Source organism: Corvus hawaiiensis, chromosome 2 (assembly GCF_020740725.1).
Source record: "Corvus hawaiiensis isolate bCorHaw1 chromosome 2, bCorHaw1.pri.cur, whole genome shotgun sequence".
Taxonomy (NCBI): domain Eukaryota; kingdom Metazoa; phylum Chordata; class Aves; order Passeriformes; family Corvidae; genus Corvus; species Corvus hawaiiensis.
The window spans coordinates 61,585,591-61,613,585 of record NC_063214.1 but is presented as its reverse complement, the minus strand read 5'-3'; the positions used below and the strand labels follow the sequence as shown (position 1 = coordinate 61,613,585).

At 41.8% G+C, this 27,995-nt stretch overlaps 1 protein-coding gene and 1 long non-coding RNA gene across 4 annotated transcripts in view; one reads left to right on the top strand and one right to left on the bottom strand.

Annotated features, from left to right (window-relative positions):
* Positions 1–12: 12 nt before the first annotated feature.
* On the bottom strand, positions 13–27,877 carry LOC125321937. 2 transcript variants are annotated; one of them, XR_007201776.1, is made up of 4 exons: positions 27,430–27,877; positions 20,486–20,638; positions 15,550–15,633; positions 13–476 (listed from the first exon to the last, which is right to left on the bottom strand). It is a non-coding gene; the product is annotated as an uncharacterized LOC125321937 (long non-coding RNA). The 2 variants fall into 2 exon arrangements; XR_007201775.1 differs by lacking the exon at positions 27,430–27,877 and adding an exon at positions 21,894–22,532.
* DGKH (diacylglycerol kinase eta) overlaps positions 21,661–27,995 on the top strand; it is a 162,923-nt gene continuing 156,588 nt past the window's right edge. For both annotated transcript variants that reach the window (XM_048295376.1, XM_048295375.1), the window contains exon 1: positions 21,661–21,857. In XM_048295376.1, the coding sequence (XP_048151333.1) occupies positions 21,801–21,857 (57 nt within the window). In that variant the 5' untranslated portion in view covers positions 21,661–21,800. The remainder of the gene's footprint in view (positions 21,858–27,995) is intronic.

The following is a 27,995-nucleotide window of genomic DNA, read 5'->3' as shown; positions in this document are numbered from 1 at the left end:
TCTTTGTTCCTTCTCTCTTCCCTTCCTCCTTTTACTGCTTCTCTTCCAAGCCCTTTAATCTGCCAACTGTTTTTTGTTTCCCACATAACCACACAACTTCTTAACATTCTTCTACTTTTCTTTATACTACCTCCATTTCTTCTGCTGGACTGCATTATCACTACTCATGCATTGCACACTAGAAATTCCACATCCAAGTCTAGTCAGTGAGGTTGGATTCCAAATTTTGTTCGAGGGCAGGGCTCCATCTCATCTTACTGAAAACAGCAGACTTTTCTCTGGCTAAGACAATCCAACCCTAACCTGCATTTGAGACTCACATTAGAGCACTGCAGTAGGTTCTGTAACTTTTAACCTGAAAGGCAGGAAGTTACAGGAAAACAAGCTCCTCTTCTGCAGTCCTAGTGGATAACACTCACTTGGATGAAATTGCCATCTGTTGTTTTCTTGGATTATGTCAGAATATGTGAAATAACCTGGAAGAGAGAGAAGCAAAATGACAGACAAATGCAAGAGGGAAATAATGTCTGGAAAATTACTGTTGAGTCTCTCCAAAGCAAGAGAAGGACACAAAATATTCTGGTTTAGGTCTGGAAAAGACCTGCTGGAGCAATAAATGTGATTGCACTAATCACCAAAATGTGGCTGGAGAATAAATAAAGCTCCTTGGCTGCTGTAGATCCGACATTGTTATTCTTTATTTCTTTTTCATATAGTTTCCTAGGTATAAATGCTAGGATGTTGTCAGTGGACAGTGGGACTAGAATGATCCTTTAGCCCATGGCAAGAAGGACAAAGTAGAGGAGCAGTTACAGTAAATAGCACGTAGACCTAATGAAGGGAACTAAAAGTGTGACATTCCCATTAGCCTCTTCCTTACAGCAAAACCGAATTGTAATAAAGAATCCAGCCTGTATCTTATAGCCTGTCTCTAGTTACAAGACAGGAAAAGGGGACAGTCTGAGGTATAGGGTTACTATCAGAAGTTTCATCAGTTTGGTGATACCACATATATTTTCAATTTAAATAAATTTAGTGTCTTAGGACTCAACACCAAGTAACATGATATCTGCTGGTGAAAATGAAATAATATTTTTTATCCAGTAAAGCAGAAGCTTTCTTTTGTTTGTTTTTCTCCCCCCAGCTATCAAGGAATACACACCCATAATAGACAAAGAACATATATATATATATGTAATGTGCAGTATTGCACAACACCCAAAATTGCTATATTGTACAGAATATATATGTCCTGAAAATATTTTCCGAAATGTTTAATAACAAATGTTTCATCAAGCTGTTATATCATGTTGTATATGGAAAGAAAAAGACTAACACAGAGGTAGTTCATCTGTTAGCTTCTGAATTTGAGCAAACACTTAATATACCACTAATATTTATTGGTTTTATAAATGTTAGCCATGTCTCTAAGTGGTATTTAAATCTGATTCTCTTAAGCTGAAACAGTTTTACTGACTCAATGATACAAGCATTTCCTGAAAAAGAAGGACATATTTCCTGTATTTTGTTAATATTTGACAGCACTGATCCCAAACGAGTAGCAACATGACACTGATTTGCAAGATAGACTTTAAAGTACAGTTGAAATTCTGTATTGTTGTATCCCATGTAAACTCATTTACTGAGCAACAATTACATAATAAATTGCATTTAAAACCAAAAAGAGATCCTGTTGTCCTTATTTCAGTCATAGAGTTAAGCAGAGTTAAAAAAGGAGAGAGGATCCTGCAAATGAACTCTCAGCTGACAACACTTGTGTCCATGAACTGAGGTTTCCTCAGTTTCAGAGCAGACAATCTGCAGAAGTCAGGTCCATGCTTTGGGTTCCTCAAAGCAGGAGAGTTTTGTCCCCAGTGCTTAGTTTGAAAATAAAACCCCAAGAAAACTTCTGAACTAATCTCCACAGAAGGGCCAAGGGTAACTTGGAGGTATTGCAAGCTTTTTAATGTTAATACCAGTATTTGCAATGGCATTCTAGGTTCTACAGAGAGACAGTGGGAAGGTTGGGGTCAAAGAAATTGCTTGGTGATACTGAGCAGGAACATCTTGTCTCTGAATTTGCAGTGCATCAAGTCAAATTTGTGCATAAACCTTCACAGGATAATCCTTAGTCTTGAGGTCACATGTCTGAGAGCACACACACTAAAATAATTGGATTAATAAAAGTGGAAAGAAACACATAAGCACCATTTTCAGCAACAGGCCCCACCTTTTTATCACAGCTTTCCTCCTCACTGGGGGCATAAGGAGATCCTTTTGCATTAACTGTAGCCAAAGCACAAATGTCAGAAAAGAGCCCCTCGGCCCTTCTATCTCCCAGAAGAAAAAAAACCCAAACCATATTGCAAGAGCCTATATTGGTCAAGAGAATAAAAAGAAGGCATTGCAGTAAAATAATAACACAGTGTGTTCAATCTTCTTAAAGGATTGACTAACAAAAGGTTTGATTTTTCTTGATCACAATTTCAAATTCCCATTACATGGAATAGTGATTTAGTTGGAGACGAGTCTTTCTTCCTACACAGAAAGATGCAAGAAATTCCAATGATCAGAAATTAAGGCTAACTTTGATGGTGGAACAATTCATTCTGATTGTTTTGTAACCTTTTGATTCTTTTTTGTGACTCTAGCAGATGTCCACAGTGTTCAGGCCAGTGTCAATGCTGACTACTATATTATAGTGACCATTGTACCAATGTCAGAGATGATACAGTAAAGATTGTGTCCACCCTTACTAAAAGGATCCAGCTGATAGCATGTGTTCAGTCTCTAGCTTCCATGACCTCAGATGCTTTCCTTCTTCCTTCAAAGTATTGTTTTGCACATGACTGCCCTAAAGCTTTCATAGTTAGCTTATCAAATAATTGAGAGGGCTCCGTCACCTGTATTCTGCAGTATTTTCCATTCCTGCAAAACTTATATCATCTGGAAACAGTTATAACACAGTACGCTTGCTTGCTTTGGAATTACTGATGATAGTGGAGAATAACAGCAAATCCCTTTAGGACCTAAAGCAACCTTTTAAAGATAAGGCACCTTTCAATCAGTGGGGTTTTAAACCACTGATTATTATCTTAATTTCTCATTGTTCTAAATTCTCAGTTACCTTGCCAAGAGGTACGAGATCAGATCCCTTATAGAATGTGCACACGTAACCACACTTGCTCTGTGAGCTTTTAGTTTAAAGACTGCATCCCACACTATTTGTAGTTACTGTCTTGTTTCCCACTCTAGTCTCCTTAGAAGTGTGAGAGAGAGTTGGAGACTTGGATTCATACTGACCTAGTTTTTCCTAGAATCACACCTCTGTGCCCTAGTGGTGAAAGGCTCTCTGCAGTGCAAGGCAAAAAACAGTTTCCCATGGACTTTACTGCTGTAAAAGAGCTTAAAAAAATCAATCCAGGCTTGTGGAGTGGAGACAGAATGAGAAACAAGAATAGAATTGTATCCCTAATATTGTAACTTTGATAATATTCAGGTAAATATATAATGTATATCCAGTTTCTTTGGATCAGAGAGCCACTGTCATAAGGTTGAAAAACCCCAAGTTTTACTCCAGTGCTATCCAGTGGTTTTAAAATAAATACTGTGTGTTTTCACAACAGTAAGCTGTGTCCCAGATCTAGACTTTCTCAGGTTGAAAGCTTCCCTACTGCCAGAAGAGGATAATGTCTGCATGTTTTGTTTTGTACAAAATATTCCCTTTTTCCTCTACACAACTTGAATCTGGCATTTTTAGTAAGACTCGATATGTAAGGGCTTTGAAACTCTCTTGGCACCCCTTTAAATGCCACTTTATACTGTCATGTTGTAAAAATCGAGTCCTTTCTCTTGTACTGATGAAAAACTAAAACTACTTGCCTGCTCATGATCCTAGGCATTATTCCTTTTCTATTCAAATTATCTCCCTCCTTCCTGTTTCCTTTTTTTAATCTCTTCCCGACATTTCATTTACAGCCAAGGTGAAGTTGTTGATCAGTTGCCTGGGTAACAAGAGCTCATATTGCTACGTCAGTCATGGAAGGACAAAGTTCCATGAGAGCTTTTTGCCTACTGCTTTCTGGAGTAGATTGTAAAATAGTCAGTTCTGCTAATGGTCTAATTTAAACCTCCAAATTCAGTTCCATATTACTGTGTGGGTTTTCTTTAAACCCTTGTGGCAAAGATTTGAGAACTCATTCTTTAGTTTATTAAAACAGAAACTTCTCTTTCTATCAGTACCTATGAAATAAAAACTTGGGAATCCCATTTTATATGTATACTTATATCTCAGTGTACAAATTTTAGTAAAGATTAGTCAGTCCTATCCTGGGCTGCTTCTATTGTTTTGAAATCTGGATTTGTTTTGCAGGAAAGTAAAAAGTGAAATCACTTTGTGTGTAGACACCATGCCAAGGACAGGGATAGTTTTTAAAAGTGTGGTGATAGACGAGTAGTGAGGCAAGATAATGCCAAATTGCACCACCTACATCGTACCACTTGACACATGGAAGATATTTTTGTAACATCCTGGTGAATAATAGCTTGTAGTCTCTTCCCTTCTTTTCTCCCTCGAGATCCACAATTTCTTGTGGAGGATATTTCAGTTCTAGCCAAAGATGCGAACAAAGAGACAAAACTTCAGTCATACAGCACAAGTATACCCAGACTGTTGTTATACTTCTGATTGAAAAGAGCATTTTTTCTCTTAAAAGTATTCTCTCTTCAGTCTGCTTCTATGCCAAACAACCTGATAGAAAACGTAAGTTAGAAATTCAGCAAGTCAAGAGGGCAGTTGTGTGGGTGTCTTAGCAATAGCATTATTCTAAAAAAGAAATCATGCCCACATGAAGTGATGAAAAGCAACCATACTACTTGTGGGAGCAATATTAAAGACCACTAATTCTGTTTAGTTTATATCCCATCTATAATAAGATGGGACACTCTTTATTGACAGCAGGTTGGCTTGAATTTCTTCAAAATTGGAATGAAATTCAAGTTGCTCTGAAAAAAAGAGAAAATATGCTTTGTATCAAAAGAAACATGCAGATGGGGAAGAATAAAAAATAATTTAGTATGTTAGGACTGAATCAATGCAGGAGGTTTCTTCAGAATTTTTCCAAACAATATGTCAATTAACATCTCACAGGCATTATCTTCTAAAGGGGAAATTTGGCAAGGCAAAGCAACAAAGGGGATAAAATAGTTTATGCAGAATTTTTCTTCTAGGTGAGCTGGGTGACAACACAGTACTGTGTTGCATCAGGGAGTGTTTGATTGTGTAGCATGAAGATGATGAGTTTTGACAAGTTAACATATTACAATGGAATAAAGGTGTTGCATTCATTTAATGGAAGGAGATGTATGTTATTCTCCATATTCCCCTCAGTCTATAGAGGCACTAACAGGAGCTCTGAGAGAAGGCATCACAAAAAGAAATTAAAATAGACTGGTCTTGTTGAAATTACCTGTTGTCTTTATTTATCATTTCTCAAATATTTTAAAATCACATTTGACAACCTATAATGGCAAGGGGAGCTCCTTAGGACTGTTGCTGTTTGTGCTCCTCTTTCCTCCTGTACCTGGGAGAGATTGCAGTATGCATACTTAAATTAATGGCTGAAATTCAAGGATATGAATGTGTCATGCAGGTCGTTTATTTATAGCAAGCTGGCCAACAAACATGGCTCGGAGGGGATGAAAATGCATTCTACATGCATGAAAGGCAGCAGATGGATTTATTGACTTCAGATGCAGTCAGAGGACACAAAGTGACATTTATTCCTTAAGAACCAGACACCACAGAATTTGCTAGTCTGTGTACCTACACTAACGCAACAGATTGTGACTGAAAGGTTTAGCCTCCTTATGTACTTGTGTTTAATTTAAATCTGTTATTATCATGCTCAATGTTTATGTTTCTATCCTGCTAATCTGATTTTTTGCCTTTTTTTTTTTTTTTGTTTTGATTACTTTGTATGAAACAACCTGAATTTGAAGTCTTTTTCATATTAAAGATTACCGACTTCCAATTGTCCTCCACCCCAATGAACTTTTTTATTCTTTCAGGAAGAAGATCTGAGTCCACGTAGGTGTGACGTACAGCAAAATCTCACGGATGGCAGACATAAGCTAAGAAAGAGCACAAGATAGCAAGTTTGGATTCTCCATTACCTATCAGAAAGTTGTCTGGCATGATGTCTCTTCTGCCTTTCATGTCTCTCTAATTTTCTCCTGTCTTGAACAAATAAAAATGGATAAAAGAACTTTACTTGTTAAACCTGTACTACCTGGGCTTGCACAATTCTACTGTATTTTTCTAAACTATTTTTCCAGCTTTCTTCAAATGGAGGTTCTTTCAACTTACATTTTATCACTCTGCAGCTCTTTTCCACCCTTTTTTCAAAATAATTCCCTCATTTGTACTAAAGTTTTCAATCAGATATTTCCTTGACCTTGCAGAATAACCATGATCTAGTAGAAGTGAACAAACAAAGCACCTCACCCTTAGGACTGTGCATAAACTATTTACACTGCATTTTATGGATGCCTAAAAATCACTATGCAATACTGTAATCCAATACTGTAATCCATGCATGAAGAAGTAATTTCAGCTTCATTGCCTTCTATGGAGCTGCAGAAATGATACATTTAGTCTGATGATCCTAAGAGTGTGAAAGAGTGTGTCTTTCTTACTTTCTCATTTATTTTGGTCTTCTTGTACTCACTTGCTTACTTGAAGTGGAAAGGAATGGTATGGTTGAGTGAATTAGAAAGCTGTATGTGAAAAAGAAACCTATATACTCTCTTCAATTCTTTGCTGATGGGAAAGCTATGCAGAGGCACAGAGCACAACACCACAGCTCTTTCTCTGCTGGATACATACGCTCCTTCTCTGTTCAGTCCTGTCTTCCCTTCCCTTTACCTAGCCTTCAGTAGACTCCCATTTGCATTTTCCCTCCTTTAAAATGTCATCTCCTTCCTGCTGCTCAGTTCCACCAGCATGCCTCTCCTCATTACTTCCACTTCCCATCAGGATAAATATAGCTGAATAACTGCATGCCTCGGCCACTTTTACATTGTAGTCCCAGTCCCCTGTGATAACCCTCAGCAGCTCAGTCATACACTGTGCTTTGGAGAGTTCAAAAGCACCAGCTACATGGAAGCAGGAGGAAGTGTGAAAGGAGATGCCAGTCTGCATGAGTACAGAAGGTGAAGAGTGCTGAAGTCTTGCCTTTCTATGGCAAAACGAGGGTCGGAGTGATGGGATCGATCTTCCCACGCACACCTATGGCATGAACCAGCTTTGAATGGATGACTGAGGTCTTGGACTTCTCCTCCCTTCTACACCTAGCGGGAGAGTTGATTTGAAAATAAGGAAGAAACCTGATGCACCCTTGAGGGAAAGTTAGCTGCTAAAATCAGTAATGAAGTACCTCTCTTTTGCTGTTTGTCCTCATTTCATTTGCTAAGTGAGAATTTTCCTGGGTCTGTGTGGTGTCTTAATTTAAAAATGTTCCCATTTTTTGGCAGCTGCAGCTTCCTCAGCTTCAGCAATTCAACGTATAAAGTTGCTATCAGCACTAGGCAGACTCTGCATGTTTTTACCCCGTCTTTTTGGAGGGAGAATTATCAGGCATCTTATCCCTGTAACTGCAGATTACTCAGGCTCCTGGAGAAAGTGGAGGCTACAGACACACGTGGATGAACTCTGTAAACCGGTTCACTTCAAAGGAGTCGTATCTGAGATAGTATGATACAAATAAGCAATATGTTTGATCTCATGGTAAACAACCAGATTATGAAAATAGTGGGGGGGGGGGGGAGGGAAACTGTCTTACAGCTTGTGCACAGCCCTGTTTGAAGACCCATTTGATATCATTAGGTAGAAAACACCAGCTCAGAGCAAAGCTGGCAGCTCTCTTTCCCTCCTCCAAAAAGCCTCATCTGTCTCAAAGACACTGGACTTAAAATAGGCTGGTAGGGCTCATCTTCTTCACGCCCCCACAGAAGATGTGTGAAAGGGCAACTTCACCCCTTCAGAGGCCAAACAGAAAGATCGCAACAACCAGAGCAGTGTTTCTGAGGCTGCTCAAAGCTATGGTTCTATATTTTTTTGCCATTAGCCTAGTGGGTTTGGGGGAGGGGGAAGTGATGGGGATGTTTTGCCTATTTTGATGCAAAGGGAGATTCTGTAAAGTTCTGCATGTCAGTGTCTGAATCTGTTGCAACCCAATGCAAAACAGGCTATTGGTGTGGCTTAGGAAGATGTCAAATCATGCAGGTTCTATTTATATGCCTAGATGAGTTGATGAAAAGGGTTAACTGTATCCCAAATACTTGGGATCATTAATCATTGCATCGTTAATAGCAGCAGCACCACTTTGCACCCATTTAGACATCTGTTTTCCCATTGATTTCTCAAACAGAATGTCTTTTATGCCCTGTTCAAAGGGTTTGGGTGTTGGGATGTTTTTCTGCAGCCTGGTACTGATAGTTACCGGCTCATAGCAAAAACACAGACCTAGTATTTAGATGAAAGTCTGCTTCTCCCTGGAACCCATGCTGTAGGATTTGGCTATCTGAAGCCAAGAAGGATGATGGAAGGAGGGATATTCACTGAAGAGCTTCGGTGCATTGGGAAATTGGATTTTATGCTTCACCCAAGAAAATAACTCCACCTGGTAGTTTAAGGTATACGGCTCAAGAACAGATATTGCTGATGTAAGGATCAAGTTTTCCTTGCTATCACAGTTGTGAATACTAGGTGAGGAATTCCTAGGTTGGAATTGAGGCAGAAAAACAGCTGGTAGCATCTGTAGGCTCAAGAACAGATATTGCTGATGTAAGGATCAAGTTTTCCTTGCTATCACAGTTGTGAATACTAGGTGAGGAATTCCTAGGTTGGAATTGAGGCAGAAAAACAGCTGGTAGCATCTGTAGGCCTGGTTTGCATAATACTTTCCACTGTTAGAAATACCTTGTTGTTTGAAGGGAGGCATTTAAAAACATGGCAGGGAAATTCCTTAAAGTGTAGATGATCTGAACCCAGCTTTACCACACCAGAGAGGGAAGGTATGCAGACGGGATCAGAGTCAATTTTGTTTGTCAAGTCAGCCACGTTCCTGCTGACTGACTTCCCTTTTTTTGGATGGTGAGTATAAGGTAATATGTCAAGCCACTAAGAAGAGTTACTACAAATGATGAATATCAAGAAATACCAAGCGGCTTCCCATCCACTGAATAGCTGGATGTACCTGTGGCTGGAATGAATCAGGAGGAAAAAACATGTGATGAGAGACTGGCTTAGACTAGGCTTTTGCACAACAGGACCATATTGAGTTTGCACAGACTGCCTTAATTTTGGCATTGCCTACCTCTATGACTGCTTCCTTTCGTAGCCTCAACATTATTTAAGGCAATTATTCCACCATATGCAGTGCACAGCTCATACTAGGAACTTATGCGGCTTATTTATGGAGGCACAGTCTGTCACGGGAAACGCTGAATACCATGTGGGTTAAGGAACATTAAAGAAGAGTCTCTTAAGGGACACATGGGTGGTATTCCCTGGAAAGCATCCTGAAGTATTTTTAGCTATGTATTTTCTCAATGTGGGATGAAAATAAGCCAAAAAAAATAGGCAAGATTTATTCTATGTACTGTATGAGTGTATGAGAGACTGCATTCTGAAACTACAAGAGAATGGGAGCTCTTGAATCTCCTAGTAAAAGAAGAAAAAGGCCATCAGACTTCCTGCATATTTTTATTAAGTGGTGCTTTTGGAGGTCTTCGAAGATTACCTAGTAACACTGAATTTTGTGGTTTGAGGAGTTGGCATGCTACTGTTCTATCTACCTGGAGGTTAATGTCTCTTCATAAAGACATCAACATTTGTGGATTCACAAAATAAAAGATGTGTGAAATTCAGCAAATCAGGGGTGACGCTTCCCTTTCTGGGCTATTTCATGCCCTGAAACAGGTTTTTAAAATTAATTTTCAAAATGTAGAGCAATGATACAGAACCTGATCTGGCTATCACAGAAATATGTTCATCTACCTCCATGAAGATAAGTGGTCTCGTTCCAGAATTACACCACAAAGACTGCATCACTATCTGTCCAGTCTTTTTGAAGTCCTTGTTTCTCATGTTTCCTACATTGTAAATCCTGATATTGTAATCCCAGACTGGCCAAGGCATTCTTCCTTAAAAATCAGTCTGCCAAAATCCATTCCTACACTCACCACACTGATGCTTGTATCGCCTGGGTTTTATGGAACACTCCCTTCCAAGCTAATTTCAAAGCAAGTCTTTGTCACCATGGCTTCTTTCGGCTTTGAATAATAATATAATCATTGTGACCCAACCTCCAACCAACTCATCTTTATGATTTCTAAAATTGTTCAGCCAGCTGACAAAGAAGTTATTCATTCTTTTACATCATTCATTTACTAAGACTACTACCATCCTTAAAATTAATTGCTGTGCCCAGCTCACACAGCACCCTCCCAAACCACGAAACTCAATGTAGGTCAAACTGGAGGGAACTTAACCTCTTCCAAATAGTGCTCTACATCTAAAGACACACAACTTGACTTTGAAAGAACAAGGTCAAAGTAAACCATCCTTACTTCCAGTTCTTTTCCTGAAAGTGTTCCTGTTATGGCTGAAGAGTTTCCTTGGTTTTTTCTCTTTTTTTTTTCTCTTTTTTTTTTTTTCTCTTTTTTTTTTCTTTTTTTTTCTTTTTAGAAATCACTGGCAAATTCAAAGGTATCCCAGGGCTTGGCATTTGTGGTTGGAGAGCAGGCGCAACGAGATTACTCTTTGGTGTCTCTGTTTATACTCTCAGTTCAATTTGGCTCTCAAGATGTGGTTTAACAACACAGTGAATCCGTTTTTTTGGGTACTTAGTGTCAAATCTCAAAGCCACTGTAATCATAAGAATGCGTTATATGGGTGCAGAGTCATTCCACCAATTTGTTAACAATAAATTGAAGTGAGAATTTTGTCCTAGCAGATTAACGTAGATTTAATGTAGAGCAAGAATTCTCTGCCTGGGCAACTCTAACTTCACGCTGTCTTCCTGAAGCCAGCATAAAATCAACATAAAATTGTAAAGTGAATGTAAACACTGTGCTGTGTGCTCTGGCTAAACCAGGTGAAATGTAATCATATGCTCTTGCCTGATTTTTATCAAATTTGTACTGATAAATGATGTACAACTGTGTAGAGCTGGTATTTAATGATCACAGAACCACTGTCTGAGTAGTCTACCAAGAAAACAACTCTGTGGTTATAGAACTAAAGACAATTCATCTTAACATCTGCTCTTCACTGAGAATTACAAACACCCTCATCAGTGTCATATCTGATAAAAAGACAGCTTCAATCATTCCTATCTAGGATATCATCGGGAGAATAAGATGGAAGATGCAGAAAACGTGCATCAGCTGTACAATTCTTAGTGCTCTGGTTTTTATAGTGACCCAGGCCTCCTTTAATGACAAAATAGATTGCTTTTGTGACAGGATAAGGATATTTGTATGCCCTTATTTGCTCTAATAAAATAGGGTTTTTTCCTAACCTACAGAAGATATATTTCCATGATTACAAACTCAGAAAATTCCCTGATGATTATCTGGTCAGAAAAGATTATACACCATATATGCTGCAGGAGATTTTACTTGCTGTGGGTGGGTTGACCCTGGCTGGATGCCAGACACTCACCAAAGCCACCCTGTCACTCTCCTCTGCAGCTTGGCAAGGGAGAGAAAATATAATGAAGGGTTCGTGGTTTGATATAAGGACAGCGAGAGATCACTCACCAAATACCATCATGGGCAAAACAGACTTGAATTGAGAATATTAATTGAATTTATTACTAACAAAATCAGAGCAAGATAATGGGAAGTAAAATAAACTTTAAAATGCGTTCCCCCAACCCCTCCCTCCTTTCCAGCTCTACCTCCTCCCCCAATGGCTCAAGGAGACAGGGAGTGGGGGTTCTGGTCGGTTCATCACATGTTGTTCCTGCCGCTGCTCAGGGAGAGGAGTCCTTACTGTGTTCCCATGTGGGGTCCCTCCCACGAGAGACAGTTCTCCATGAACTTCTCCAATATGGGTCCATCCCATGGGCAGCAGTTCTCTACAAACTGCTGCAGCGTGGGTCACTCTCCCACGGGGTGCAGTCCTTCAGGCACAGCCTGCTCCAGCGTGTGTCCCCACAGAGTCACAAGTCCTACCAGGAAACCTGCTCTAGTGTGGGCTATTCTCTCCACGGGTCTGCAGGTCCCTGCCAGGACCCTTCTCCAGCATGGGTTTTCCATGTGTTCACAGCCTCCTTTTATGCATCCACCTGCTCCAGCATGGGCTCCTTCACAGGTTGTGGGTGTATCTCTGCATCCCTGTGGACCTCTGTGGGCTGCAGGGACACAGATGCTTCACCATGGTCTGCACCACAGGCTGCAGGGGAATCTCAGCTCCGGCACCTGGAGCACCTCCTGCTCCTCCTTCTCCGCTGACTTGGGTATATCTTCAGGGCTGTTAGTCTCCCACATGTCCCCCCACTTTTCTCCAGCCACAGTTACACCTGCACAATAACTGTTTTTTCCCTTTTTAAATGTGTCATCACAGAGGCGTTACCACCATTTCCAATTGCCTCAGCCTTGGCCAGCGGCACCTCTGTCCTGGAGCAGTCTGGCATCGGCTCTGCAGGACATGGGAGAAGCTTCTGGCATCTTCTCAGAGAAGCCACCCCTGTAGCCCCATTGCTACCAAAATCTGGCCATGCAAACTCAACACACATACATAGAAAAGTGGTGGTTGATTATTTAGTTCTCTATAAGGCAACTCGTAAGATACACTTGAGTTTGAATGAGAACTTTTTGAGAACAGCACACAGTCTTCAGATTAAAATTTTTGAACTCAAACCTTGGTGTGTTATTCCAATGATTACTTTATTATTGGTTTAAAATCTGTCTTTTTATCTAGTCCTACTTTCAAACTTAAAGTAGATAGAATTTCTGATAGCTCATACATACAGTGAAGAAACCTCTTGCCCTTTTTCCTGTGTTGTGACTTCCAAGCTTTGATTTAAGTCATCTTTCAACTTCTCATGTTAATCAGGACAAATTTCCTGAGTCTTTAACTATAAAGAATGTTTTGTGGTCTTTCAGGTGCTTTGCAGGCTCTTCCCTGCACCCTTCCTAAACAGTAATCATCTGTCTTGGACTGTGGACCACAGAACCAGAGGCCATGATGCAGCTGTGTGTACCTCAGTGCCAAGCACAGAGGCAGTATCCCTCACAAGCACCAGAAATTCTACTCATAAATCTAATTTACCATTTGATTCTGTCTGTAAACTTACACAGCTGATTAATGACGATGACCCCCAAGACCTTTTCAAAATGGAGACAATCTATATAAGGAATCCCTTATAAAAATAAATATTTCCTACAAAATTTTTATTTCAGTGCAGAATTTTGCATTTTTCTGTTTAGAAATACATTTGCTTATGTTCATCTCACCAGCCAATCCAAATAATTTATTTCAATGACTTGCCATTTTCATGGTTTACCATCCCCTTGGTCTTCTTGACATCTACAAATATTCTCACTTAAAGGTTGCCTTTTTCTAACTCCTTCTCTGTTTGTTTCCATGGGATTCAGATGCTTTCATCTTAGAAACTGTTGCCTAATAAATCTGGCTGACCAGGAGCTGCTCAGTCTCTTTTAGGTTCATCAGGTTGGTACTTTTCCATTCAAACCACAAACATTTCCGCCCGGCATAGTTTCACTCACCAGGTCACAAACATGAAACCCCCTCTAAGTTTCACAAACTTCACACAGGAAAAAAAAATTGCTTGTAAATCGTATAACTGTTCCTACACTGTAGTAGTACAGAAAAACATAGAGCATAAAGCATCTCCAAACTTTGTCCTCTACCCTTTTGCTATTCACCTAGTCAAAAGTATATTTGCTAGTCAGCATTGCCTTGCTCCATTCCTTGTGAGGGAAGCTGTAGCTCCTCAGGTATTTCACAGCCTGGTGGATCTGTTCACAGTAACACAAGCAAATAGACCTGTCTCCCATGCTGCACAGCATCCCAGCAGTCAAGGAGGACAAACCTGCCTTTCCCATCACTCCATACCCTCTGGAGCAGGGCTGGCAGAACCCACCAGCACTCAGAATTCTTCCATCCAGTGACAAGAGATTTCCATTATTGTACAAAAAATCTCACAAGCCTTTCATCACCACCCTGTGAAGTAAGATTTTAGGACCAACTAGGTTCTAGCGAATATGGCTGGTCCTAAAATATCAAGGAGGGGGTAAAAGTATACATGCCTGGATATGCTTTTATTTGGCAGCAGTGATGAAGATTGGTAAATTCTACTAATAAACTCCTTAGAGCTGCAAGTCCCTAGTAGCAATACATACCTGCTTATTACACCTCATTGTAGTACTAATAATATAAAAATTTTAACTGCGCAAATCTTCAGTAAGACAATAAAATGTTTTTCCCTAAAAACAAATATTATTCACATGGAACTTTTGCAGTAAATGACACAATGATGGGCATGTTCAGGACCCATTAGCATCAGTCTTCACCCCTGTACATTTCAGCTTTACTAATCTAAAACATACACAAATGTCCCTTTTGTTTAGTTTTTCATTTATCTAAACTAGGCTTGGTTACATCTAACCAATGGTAATTTGGAGTTCTCCCATACGGTTTCGTGGATTAAGACTATTTCTTTAAATTAGAAATATAACTTAAATAAGGATAAAATAACAAAAAATTTATTTTCTTTTCTGGTAAGTCCTGTGACATCCTCCCTTTATTAAAAAGTAAAAATAGCTATGCAAATCATCTGATGGGATCCCTTGAAAGTAATGTGGGAAGACTATTAGAGCAATGCCAGAATTTCAACTCCACATTAAGTTAATAGAATCTATGAAAAACTTTGTGGAGCAATTTGTCCCTGAGATAATTGAATTTAAATCATAGGATTTATAGTAAGAATTATTTTAATCTTGTTATACTTGACTCAATTGCTAAAAGCATCCGTTTTACTTAATATTGGTCTTTGCGGAGTAACAAACTTATTTTATTTGTTACTGTCAGAGAAATGTATCATCTTAGAAAAGTAAACAGGCACATCCTTCATTCTCTGCTCTGTTTCTCATAGACATCTTTCTTCCTTCCTTTCATACCTTCTCTATAAAACAAATATTTCTCTTCTGAAATCTGTCAATTGGTAGGGTTCCCCACTGACACTATGTTCTTTCAGCATGTGCTGGAAGTGAAATACATGGGACAAACCGTGTCTTTAAAAGTAAGCATATACCTCACTGGCTTGGCCACAGAAATACTCTGGTTTTCAGCACTACATCCACCAACTGTTGGGGAAACTAATTTTTTCTTTTCTGCTAGGACCACAGTCTTTGTCTCAGTGTCCCCTAGCTCATCTCCAAAGAAGATCAGGACCATGGACACAAGTCCATCATGTTACTTATTCAGATTGGCCACAAAAATGCATTTATACTCACTCACCACTTCCACACATCTAGTTGCCTCTTCCTTTCACTTGTGCAAGCAATAAAACTCCACTGGGAAAATTCTGTCTCTTTTCTCTATTAAGCAGGGAGTTGGAGAAAAAAAGATCTGTTTTAATTTTAATTTGAATGCATACCTTGATAGACTTAGAAAAGAAAAATTACCAAATTAGGAACTTTAAATATTGATTTGCTGTAATTGGAAAACAATACTGTGCTTATTAGAACAGGATAAAAGAAATGGCTCCATCTAAGTGCCAAGTTGTTGAGTGGGCTAAATTCTTTCCATTTTCCAAACAAATAATTTTGCCACCTGTTTCCTCCTTTTTAAGTGTTAGGAGCAAAGCTCTTTTCTCCCATTCCTGTTTTTCTTTAGTTGTTTAGAGATTGCTTAAATCAAACCTCTACTTCATTTTTGAGCACTTCAGAAGTAGTATATTTATTCATGTTTCTGTGATTTTAAAGTATCACATCAGTAACCTTTATGCTTTACTAGTCATTTGTCTTTCGCTTTTAGAATAAATGTTTGTCAAAAAGTTGCATCTGCAAGGTATCAATGAGTTCAAAGTAACAGATAAAAAAATTTGTGCCAGGCATCCCAAAGTGGGCAACCACAAATGCAAAGCTCTGTCAGAGGTGTTTGGCTCATATGTAAAAATGAGGTTAGAACACATCCTGTGTTTAATCATTTCAGTTCTTGTACTATGAAGTGAAACTTTAAAAAAGGATAAAAAGAAGGAACTTGGGAATTACTGATCCATCACATAAACTTAAATTCCTCACAAAATAGAACTAAAATATTTCTAATTACTTAGAGGATAACAGGGAGGAGTGTAACTAATACAGGCTTTTCAAGGACAAATAATGTCAAACAAATCAGGCCTGTGGATGGGGTAGACTCACTGTAGCTTTTGATGCTGATGTGATATTTTCCTAGGAAATCCTGTTTCACCTGAAATATTCCCTGGTGCTCACAGATCTAAAGAGATGCCACCAGGACAAAGTCCTGCTTTACACATGAACAGGAAGGATGTCTGAATATCCTCATCAATGGTCAGGATGATCAATCAAGGTGTATGTTCATCACACTTGGGAAAACTCAGGCTGATGTTATATAAGGTGAGGCCTCAGCTGGAGCATGGTATCCAATGGGCACGACATTTCAAGCAAGCCACAAGCAACATCTCTGTAAGTGTGAGCTGAGATCAATGATGAGAATGAAATTAGATTGTTTGAGAGTAGAAGTGTGTGACAACAACTTCTAAACCCACCAAAAGTTACTAGTGAAGAGGCATGGAATGGTTTTCACATATTTGTGGGGAATGAGATGCAAACTGCAGGCAGCATGTTTAGAACATTCACTAACTACATCATCTAGGAAGGATCTAAAGTCCTGGTCATCAGGGATCTAAGAGATTGGAGTGAATTACTCTTTCCAAAGATGTTTTTATGAAATGAAGCTAGAATGTCTTAAACCTGGTTCACCAATATCACCAGGAGCACTGGCAGACATGGTTAACGAAGGTTAGCAGTGACTTGAGCAATCACCATCTGCAGCCATCTGTGCTTTCACGTCATTTCTCTTCTGACTTTCAGGGTATCTGTTGCAACTTCAGTAGAAAGTCAGGGCAGTCGAAGTGGTGGGATGACAAAACACCCCCCACCCCCACCCCAGATGTCTCAGAATAAAGTCCATAAGGGAAAATACCATTCAGCAACATTACTCCCTGATGTTGCCACTGAGAAGGAAGTGTTGAGATGGTTCTCCATGCCAGCAGAACAAGCAGGAGGTGCTGACACTGGCAGGGGGTGGGGAATTTAGGAGGGGAAATAAAAATGCTGGGAAGGAAATGAAATGGATGGTGGATTGTCCTTCCATAGCTCTGCTGCTGTCCAGTAAAACACTTTTTCCCAACAGGTTTTTTCTCAATGACTTCTTTCTTTCTAAAGCACTTCATTTAGAAAATAGACAAATTTCTTCCAGCTGCATAAAAGTTTCCCACTTGTAAAACCCAAAAATCAAGAGAATTGTTTAAAAGCATCCTGTTGCTTACAGTTAGGTATGTGCTGATGCAGTTATTAGATTAATGAGAGGAATAATAATAATGAGGAAGAATGCACATGTTGGAGGAAGTCTATGAAAGAAAACTGTAGACTAAAAACATTTCTCATGTGCCAATGTGAGTCCCAAGCAGTAGGCACTGTAAACTGGGAGAAATGCAGAATTTGTTCAATAGTTTAGATACTCTTACAAACAGAAAGTAGTGGACTTCAAGGCCACAATCAGGATGTTACTGAAAAAACATACTTTTATTTTTTAAAATGACTCATTTTGTTACTTCAGTTCTACCTGAAGGATTACCAGAGAAGTATGTGCATTTTGCTCTGCTTTTAATACATTTATCATTTTAATGACCCACTGCAAGTTGTTACTACTTGTCTGGCTGGCAGAAACTACCCAACTACCATGTTGATGAAAGCATACCTTCAAATGTTATGCAAAATTATTTAACAGAAAGAAAAGAAAGACCAACTGGAATGTTTACAGCAAAAAGAATAAAGAACATCATTACCTGGAAGAATTTACTCAAATTAGGTTGGATACTATGTGCCAAGTAAAAATGGAAGTTTCATGTTCGCATAAATTGATGAGAGTTAGTGCATACTTGCTATGTCATATGCTAAAAGCAATGCTGGTGGGAAAATACAGAAAAATATAAAAAATATTAAAAAGGTCATTCTTTTAATGCCTTTCTACCTCAACTTAGTAAAAAAAAATAATGCTCCTTTTTGCACCCCCAGAGAGTGGAAATGTTTAAAGTGGTGGGGGCTTACTTGTGAACATCCAACCACAGCACTGGAATCAAAGTCCATATGTTTCAGTGTGTCAAATATATCCAAAATATTTTGCTTAAAAAATTCAGGCTATTTTCAGTGCACTTCAAGTAAAAAAAAAGTCAATAATGAAACATTTGCTTTGTTGTTCCAATTTTCCCTGAGTCATTAAGGGCAGGGAACAAAAGAGAGAGAGGGAGATGAGGCATCTTTGAACACAGTAGATAGAGTAGACTACTACCAAGAAATTCAACCCCTAATGTCTAGACTGAGTTGAAAAAATTGGAAAAAAACCCCAAAAAACAAACCAAAATAATCCAAGCAAACAACACGACTTGGAACAAAATCAAAAAATCAAAATGAAATAAAATCAACCCCCAAGCTGTATTGGGGATGTTTTGATGCAGTTTGGTAGACCTGATAGGAGAACCAATGTCAGCTCCTGAACCAATTGCAAAGATCTGCCTCCAGTGAGTTCTTCTCCCAGCCCAACTTCCCATTTTCTCAAGGGAACAGCTGTTCACTCCTTGTTTTGGCAGGCAGCTCCTCTACCCCTCAGCAACAAATCTTAGGCATGTTTTTCCCCTTAAGGATGGGTTGTCACATCCTTGCCTTGGGCCTGAATTCAGTTCCCTTTGCCCTCTGTAAATGTGGCAGTGTCCCCCTGAAAAAAAGACCCCAGTAATCCTGTGATTCTGACATCTGTCTTCAAATTCTTTGTTGGCTTTGAAAGAATTACATTTTACAGCAAATTCCTTGGCCTGTGATTTTCAGCCAGTTCAGCCAAGCAGCAGTAAGACCTCAGTCTCATCAGGAGCTGTGCTCTTTGACTCAGTGAGCAGAGGGAAATCACACAGGACAGGGCTCCTTAGCAAAGACAGAATTTTGTCTCCTTGACAGAAAGAAGTGAAAAATCAGATTTGGCACTCAGGAGCCCAAAAGGGCAGGGCTGAACTGAATTGTATTGCAGAGATTTTCACTTAGACCCAGCAGGATCTGTGCAGCAACTGATGCCTGTCCTTATTCAACAAGACCTTGAAACACACCTTCAACCTAAGTAGGTTGTCATAATCTTCTGGGGCCTATACTAGCTTTCCACTTATGGAAACCAAGCTTTGAACTCCGGGGGATGAAATGAGGTGAACACAACTGCATATCTAGTCACAGGTATAAGATTCAGGGTACACTAAACAGAAAATGGGGCTGGAGGCACAGTGAGAATCTGAATTTCAGGGCAAAAGGGGATGTACAGTGTGTGAACTGAAGAAGTAACTTCAAGACTCTTAGAGTTTTAAGACACTCAATTTTTGTGGTTCAGCAAGCAAGGAAATGCAAGAGACTAGCATAACATATACTTCGTGGCAGGTGACTTTCTCCACAAAGCTCCAGCATGACCAAGGCTAAAGAGGCCAGATGTCGAGAGGTATAAACAACCACCATGTGAGATCCTCTGGTGCATCATGAGGAAAGCAGGGGAGCTGACTAATCTTACTCTGATGCTCCTACTTAGTGTAAAGCCCTTTACAGTATGACATCCCTCAGCAGTCTCTCATACTCAGGGAACAAAGTGAAAGAGACCAGACGTCCTTGGGCAACTGTTGCTCACCATTAGCTTTAGAAAGCTGTCTTCCAAAACCCAAAATGCCCTAAGTCATCTTGTTTTCTTCCTTTTGAGGTTACACTCTTACCATCAAGGCAGTTCATCAACACACTGCTGATAAACTTATTATCAACAAAAATAGTTCCTTTTTCTACATCTGGAAGAAATGCAGCAATTTCAGTTCCTCAAATGAGCTGAGGCGCTGTGGTAATCTGTTGGGCCTAGCTTAGTGGCACACCATCTTAACTTTATGGGAGTTTTCTATAGCCTTAGTTAAATGAGTAGATAATATTCATATTTTTTCACCAATAGTGCTACCACATCTTTGTAAATACATGTATTTTGCAAAAGCTAAGGCTCAGATGTCAGTGTGCCCTTTTTTTTTTTTTTTGGTGTGAAAAAGCTTTAAAACACAAAGAAAATAAAGATATATAAAACCAAAACTAGTACAAATACAAATTCCTTTATTGTTTCTTGTGAAATACGTGCACTTACCACGCAGATGATCTGAAGATAACTTTTTGTAATCAAACATGGTAGCTGCAAATTCAAAAGGGCAGACTGAAAGCGGAGTGAAGGACACCGTTATTCTGGATGACTGAGCTTCATTTTTTCTCTCTCTCCTCCAGTCCTACTTTTTCACATATCCTGCAATTCCACAACAACAAGGAGAAACAAATGAGTGAAAGTGTTGAGTTCAGAGGAGATACAACAACCACTTGAAGAGTTGTAATGCTTTGGCTGGTGTTCAAGGGGATGCTGTTAGTTAGTAAACTGAGAAGGCTAGAGTATACACACTGTGTATTAATAAAAAGGTGTAATGGACGGCAGAGAACTCTTGCTACTCCATAAGGTAGGCGTGGTGGCCCTGGAAATTAGAACCCCCTGTGTCAGACATGGCCTGCACATCCGTGCTGTCTGTTCCACAGTGGCTATGCCGTGTCCCAGCTCGCGGGAGTTTGTCTTAACGCGACCGTGGAACCACCCGGCGCCGCTGCGGGGGAACGAGGCGCAGTTTAACACTCAATTTAGCATCCAAAGTGTGTTAAAAGCCCAGTACTGCGCTCTCGGAGCCTTCGCGGAGGAGTGGAGCCAGAGGGCTGTCCCAACACCAGGACCTTGACCTTGGCCCCCTCCTGGCTCGGCTCGGGGCAGGGTAATGCGGGAGCAGCAATGCTCCCTCCGGGGCGCCCCACAACACACAGCCGGGCCCGTCGGGGCCGCAGACCCCGCACTCCGGCCCCGCACCGAGGCCAGCGGGGCCAGCCTGGGGGCCAGGGGAGCCGGCGTGTCCCGGCGGGCCAGGAGCGGCTCCCGGGGCACCGAGAGGCTTTCCCCCCGTGCCGCGGGGAGCATCCTCGCCCGCCGGCCCCGCCGCGACGCCGACAGCAGGAGCGGCCGTAAACCGACTTACGCCCGAGGCGATTTGCCCGTGATCCGCTGGGCTTCCCGGGCGGGAGGGGGCCGGGCGTGCGGGGCGCCCGGGACAGTGGCGGGCGGGCGTGCGGGGGGCGGGAGGCGGCGATGATGTGAGCGGCGCGGCAGCTGCAGGCCGGCTCCCCCGGGAGCCGGGGCTGAGCCCGGTGGCCGTGGGAGGGAAAGGAGCCGGGCGGGGAGGGAGGAGGGGGCCTGGACAGGGCCGGGGGAGAAAAGGGAGGAGCGGGGCCGGGGTGGGGGAGGACGAGCGGCGCCGGGGAAGCGTTGCCAGCCGGAGCAGCGGCAGCGGCGGGAGGGAGGTGCAGCCCGGCGGACCCAGCTCCGCTGCCCGTCGGCGCTCTCCCCGCGGAGGTTGAGGACCTGCTGCGGGGTGATGGAGGAGCATGGGTACCCTTCCTATAGCGCCCGCAGCCCCGCCTGGGAGGAGCTGGTAGGTACATGCGTGCCTTGCACAGGCGTTTCCTACCCTTTTTCCTGCCTGTATTTTTCAGCCGGGGGGTCGGGCTATCATCCTCATCTGTGCCCTCCAGCCCCCCTCTTCCCTTCTTCCGACCCCGCTCCACGCCAGACCCCGGCCGCCGGCGCTCGTCCCCTCCTCGCGGGGAGCGGGGGGTGGGAGCCTTTCGCCCCCGCCGTGTCTGGCCATTTGCTGACGAGGTCGTCCCTCTGGGAGACGGGGAGTTCATTGCCCGTTCTGAGTTTCACTGCCCGGGTGGAAAGCCTAGGATTAGCACCGAGAGCCTTGCCTTCAACTTTGCCGAGGGGGGTGGGTTGGATATTGACACCATTAAATGCCTTCTCTTAGCATAGCAAAAGCAACGTGTCCGAGCAGAATTGGGAGGCAGTTTCCAGAAAGAGACACACACTTTTCTCCCCTTTTTCTTCCGTAGATAGGCTGGAAATCGCTTCCACCGGGGCGGCAAAGCGGGACGGGGCTGGGGGTACCCTGCTGCCACCACGGTCTGTGGGGTGTGGGGAAAGTGCGTTCCTTTGGGCCGCTACGAAGGGAGAGGAGTGCCCAAACTGGCCAAAAGGAAAGCTGCGCTGCGGTGCCTTTGCGGTTTGTTTAAGCAACTCGAAGACCCTCCTTCCAACCAAAGGAAATCATGTCACCGGCATCCTCAGCAGGCGATAAAATCAGATTTCCCTTTTCAGGGCAGTCTGCTCCCGCTCCTGGGCTTTTCTCCATTGTGCAAACACACACACGCACACATCAGGCGGGGAGGGCTAAAAATAGGCTTTGGGTAGTTGCTTGGGAGATTTCAGGCTATCTAAGAGGTCAAGGCTAGGCTGCGTCTGGCCCTGAACTTGGCGAGGCGACATGAAGCATGGATCCGTGCCACTGCCAAGCTCCCCTTTAGATGGCTGTACCATGTTTTGCTAACTCGTTTCGTTGTTCCAGGTTTTACTTGTAAATCCAGTTTTAAAGAGCAGACGGGGGAGACCCACACTTTGTGTGGCTTGGTGTGCGCACTCTCGGGAAAGCAGCAGCTGAGCCCTGGAGATACCCACAACGAACTAAGTTCACTCTCTTCCTTGTTAGGGTTTGTAGCCCTCACAAATATATTTTTACTATCCTCATTTTTGTTGTTAAGTTGAGCATCCCCCTTCGCTGCCCTCTGCAGTCCTCAAGCCCCGAAACTATTGCCGGAGATGCAGCTGTGATAGGGAAAACAGCTGTATGTGTGTTCCGGTAACACGGAGCTAACATTGAAAGGATCAGGGAAGGGAAACCCGAGATTTTTGCCTGAAGAGATGAAGACATCGTGGGAGGAAGGCAGCGAAGTCAGTTCCTGCGAATGCGTTGTTCTATTAAACAGTGACATTTAAATTGCTGCCGTCATCCAAAACTCAGCTGAAACTCGGGAGGCAGATGGATTGCAGCCCCTCTCCGCTTGGAAATGCAGAGTCCTGGCTGAAGCATCCAAGCCCATTTCCTTCTGTACGCAGGGCTTAGATAAACAAGGAGCACATCTTTTTATTTTTTTCTCCATTTCCCCCTCCCCCAGTAAGGGCCAGGATTTGGGTCATGTTTATAATTTCATTGCTGCATTTGTTAGACAGTACATCCATGAATGCAGTTTTAAGGTTAACCACTGCACCGATTTCCTTTACAAGACTCTAATTTCATCTGATCCACTCAATCCTTTACCCAGTAACCTGCTGGTAAAATACATGGTCTTTGTGGCAAGAGCCACATTGTTCTTTCCATCTGCTCATAAGCAGGCTTTTTATGATAATGGGGGCAAAGGGAGATTTAGGTGAAGAACTGAATGATGAAAGGGAAAAAAATAGTACACAAACCTCTCTCCCCTGCTCTTAAAACACAGAACAAAGAACAGAAGGATAGGGAAAACTATTTATTGCAGGTTTTGAATCTGTGCAAGTTAATAATCTATGTAAATTGTCAGATTATTGAGAAGTGCTCGTCCTATAGTTGTTCTGAGAAATGAGTGATGGACATTAAATGCAGCCACAAGTCCTTTGCCTATTGGGGTTGGACTTGTCTGTGTACTACTGCAAATTTCCTTAACTCACAGGGCACTTTTTAATGGAAAAGCTCTTCCTGAATCCAGTAAGAGTTGTGTAAGACCCCATGATGGAGCTAAGTAAAAGTGACTTAAAATGTCAGGCTCACCCTGCATTCTTCCAAGAGAGGTTTGGTGCCTTTGTAGTAAAAATGTGCATAACACATGACTTACAAAGCTCTAGACTCAACTTTCATATCTTATATGAGACTCGAGTCTTGGCTTTACCTTTCTCTTGAAATGCATACGTAAGTCCTAACACATTTGCAAAGCATCAGTCTATTTTTATGACCTGCACTGGTTTGGACCTTTTCACTCTGAAGCATACAAAATACTTTAATAATTTCCTTAACATTGTAGCCTACAGGTTACAGGATTCCCTTGGCTAATCCCAACCCAGCCACAAGTGATGTAGTTACTTTCTTTATCAGTAGTGTGGATACATGTTGTTATATTTTGGCTTCCTCTTTGCTAAGTAAGGAAGTCAAGAAAGAATAGTATCACTAACTCGATCTGCAGAGGGAGTTCAGACAGGCAAATCTGAAATGAACTTGTTCAGAGGGGGGAGCCCAGTTAAAAAACATAGTTATCACTAACCACCACAATTAGGAAAGATTCAATAAAATCTTTTAAACATGATAAATAATGCATTGTTAACCTGACACACTATTGATTTAAATTCCCTCAGAACAACTTTCTGAGGTGAAGGATAGAAAAGTTTTACACTTTAGTTTATAGATGCCAAAGTGACTTAGGAAAACAGAGGCAAATATGCTTGTTACAAAGGGACTCAGTTTTAGGACTGAAATCAAATAGTGCAGTAATCTGTATTATAAAATATAATCTCCATTGCAGCTAGAGTGCATGTGTATTTGGATTTTTTTTCTACATTGCATATACATTTTAGCGACATATATCCTATTATTGGGACTCATTTTGGTTGAGTTAAAATGTTATCACAGTGTATATATGTATATTAAATGTATACAATATCACAGTGTAAATATGTATGTATATATTGAATATAAAGGTCAGCTCATCAGCTGATATTAACTGCAGTAGCACAAATGATGTCAGCAGAGCTGTGTTTTATCAGTTGAGTATCTTCTTTTAAATGCCAACCTTTCTTTATGCTTTCTACTCCCTTGCTTCGGTTAGGAAATTTAAGATCATTACTAAGAAGTGTGAAACTCAAGCGAAAGACACAGCGCATGCACATATTGTATGTGTTCTTAATGGCTGCATATAGCCGCACACATTGTTCAAGAGCCCAACTTGCACAAGTCTAGTGGTACCATTCGTGCCACAGTATTCGTAGCTGTGGGTCACTCAGCTGAAATGTGCTATCCCATATTTCTCAGACTAACATCGATCACCTGGGAGAAATTCAGCTGTGAGATGAAGGGATAGAAGCCAAGTTGCAAGTCCTTATTGAGGTGAACTTCACGGCTACCTTAGGCAGCTTTATCTGAGTAAAGGCTGGACCTGGACCCTGATTATCTATTAATATCTTTGAAAAGAAGAACAAGAGGAAATGGTGAGATCTTTAAAACTGTCTTTGTGCCTGGGCAATGTATATGTTTGTAGAAACAACCTTCTGCGCTAACATGAATGAGTAACTCATGTATTTTCAACAATACTTAACACTTACTTGGTTTCTCTATTTTGGAGAACTCTGTAAACATTAGACCACTGCAGACTTTAGAGCCTGTAATTTCACAGAATCCACTATGTACTTCACAGAAACAATGTTCTCATATTCTCACTGAACTGTTCTTGTGGGACATTGACTATCATTTGCAGATTTATGTTATTGCTTCTAAAATCTTCACATTACGTAAGCTGAGAGAACATTCCTAGTACTTTTTTTTTCCCCATAGCACTCTAAAGTTTACCACTATATGATGAAAGAGACTTGCTTGGTATTGAAAGGCTAGTGCCTTCTTTCCTAGTAACCACACATTTGTGTTTGGACAGTCAGGAGTGAGGAAGATCACAATAGGGTAGCCCAGGTGAAGATGCATGATGCCCTCTGCACAGTGCAGAAAGTGTGCAGCAACCAGTGCTCATAGTTAAACTCCAGAAGTGAACAGAAGCTGGAGAATTGTATTTATTCTAACAGTAACTACCATTGTTCAGCCAGCACTGTTTAATTCAGTTGAGTTAAATGTAGTCAGTCTTGCTTGTGTTCCAGTAGCACCAAGTGTTCCTCAAATCACAGTTACTATTAGGTGCAATACATGTTAGCATTAATTAGGAAACTATGTCTTGTTGTCCCCTTGTGATATTCAAGTGACATTTACCTTCAAAAGAATTAAGGAATTACAGCGAGACATGTTCTGGCATAATTTGCTATTCCTGAAATTAAGATGGGGAAGAGGAAGAAAGCAGGGTGGAAAGACAAAGTGTCCATAAACAATGCTCTTAACTATCTTTCTTCCTAGCTGTGCCCTAAATTAACTCCCTGAGAGCAATGCATACTTGCACCTGCTCAAGTTTGATCCCATGTTTTGAAAAAAGGTGAACTCCCTCTCAGGTGAAGAGTGAGGTAAGACAGAATTAGCCCTTAGTTCTTAATTAGAATTTAGTTCCTTAGCTGTGAAAGGACTAATTAGTCCTTTCACAATTCTTTTGAGATGTGGTATTAATGATATGATTTAGGCCTTATTAATATTTTAATAGGGCATGCAGGTAATTTGATCAAATTCCTTTAAAATATAACTTAATAGTTCAAAATTTTAAATGTTACTTTAGATATTTTAAAAAATATAACCTCTAGACTTGGTCCTATGTGGAGGTGGGCAGTAGAAGTGTATTTGAAGTATCTGGTGCAGGAACACAGAACTGAGCCACAAGAACTCCAAGGCTTCATGGAAATATTTGCTTACCCCTACACTACTACTAATAAAAATCCCAATAAAAGAAATGGGATACTCTGGACTATATGAAATTCAGACTGTGGCAAGGCATCAGCAGCGTAGGATAGGTTGTACAGTTGTTTACTTTTCCTCAATAAATGTTTTGCATTTAGGTACTCTGGCATTATATTGGCATGTTAAGAGATGTCAGTTCCCTTTCTGGAAATATAAATAGCATTGTGGGAATATGGAAGCCACAAGTACTGATTGCTTTCTTATTTTTAATCCGGTCCACGCAGCTAGGAGTTGTGTGTTTTATTTAGTATTGCTGTGATTTAAACACTTATTTTGAACACTGACTACATACAAGCCACAATAATTTCGAAGTCCCACAATTCAGAACACGTTGTGACATTTCGAGATTGTGTGAGCTGCCAGAATCTGAGATGAAAAGGGAAAACTGACCCTTTCTTTCCCCAGAAGTAAGGGCTGCTCTTTCATAAAGACAAAAATGAATAGAATAATAAGAAAATTAAGCTATTAGGAGAAAACCACTGGAAAGCAATAGATGCACTCACTAAAACTGTCCAGCGCTTTGGCGCTAATGGATAGTTACCATGGGGTTGACTGGCTGCAGGAATAGCATACAGATAAGGAGCCCGTCGCATCAGATGCCGTCCGTCCAGTCCCGAAGAGACATCCTGCGCTCCCAGGGGAGAGCGGCAGAGCCCTCGGCCGGGACGGGGCAGCGGCTGGGCACGCCACCCACGCCCGCAGCCGCCCGGTTTCGCTGTCCTTGCGTTCAGAACTCGGCATTCGCCCTCTCCGAGGGTCACCGAGTGGCACGGCGCGCACGGGGGGTCCCACCCTCCGGCCACGCCGGGACATCCGAGGAAGCACGGGCAGGGGCGGGGGCGCCGGGCGCCCTCCCCGCTCCCCGTCGCTTGTTTCGCCGCCAGGACTCGCCCCGGCGCTCACCTGAGGGGCGGGCACTCTCTTGCCCGGGGCGGCCCGGCCGGCACCGCCACCGGCGCCCCCTGCAGCCGGCCGCCGCCCCGGGCCGCTCCCCGTCGGCAGGGGCGCAGGGGGCCGGGCCCGTCCGCCCGGCTCCGCCCGCCGGCGGTGGCCGTGCCCCGGTCCCCACGAGCGGGCGGAGGCGGCCGGCGCGGCCCAGGACCCTCG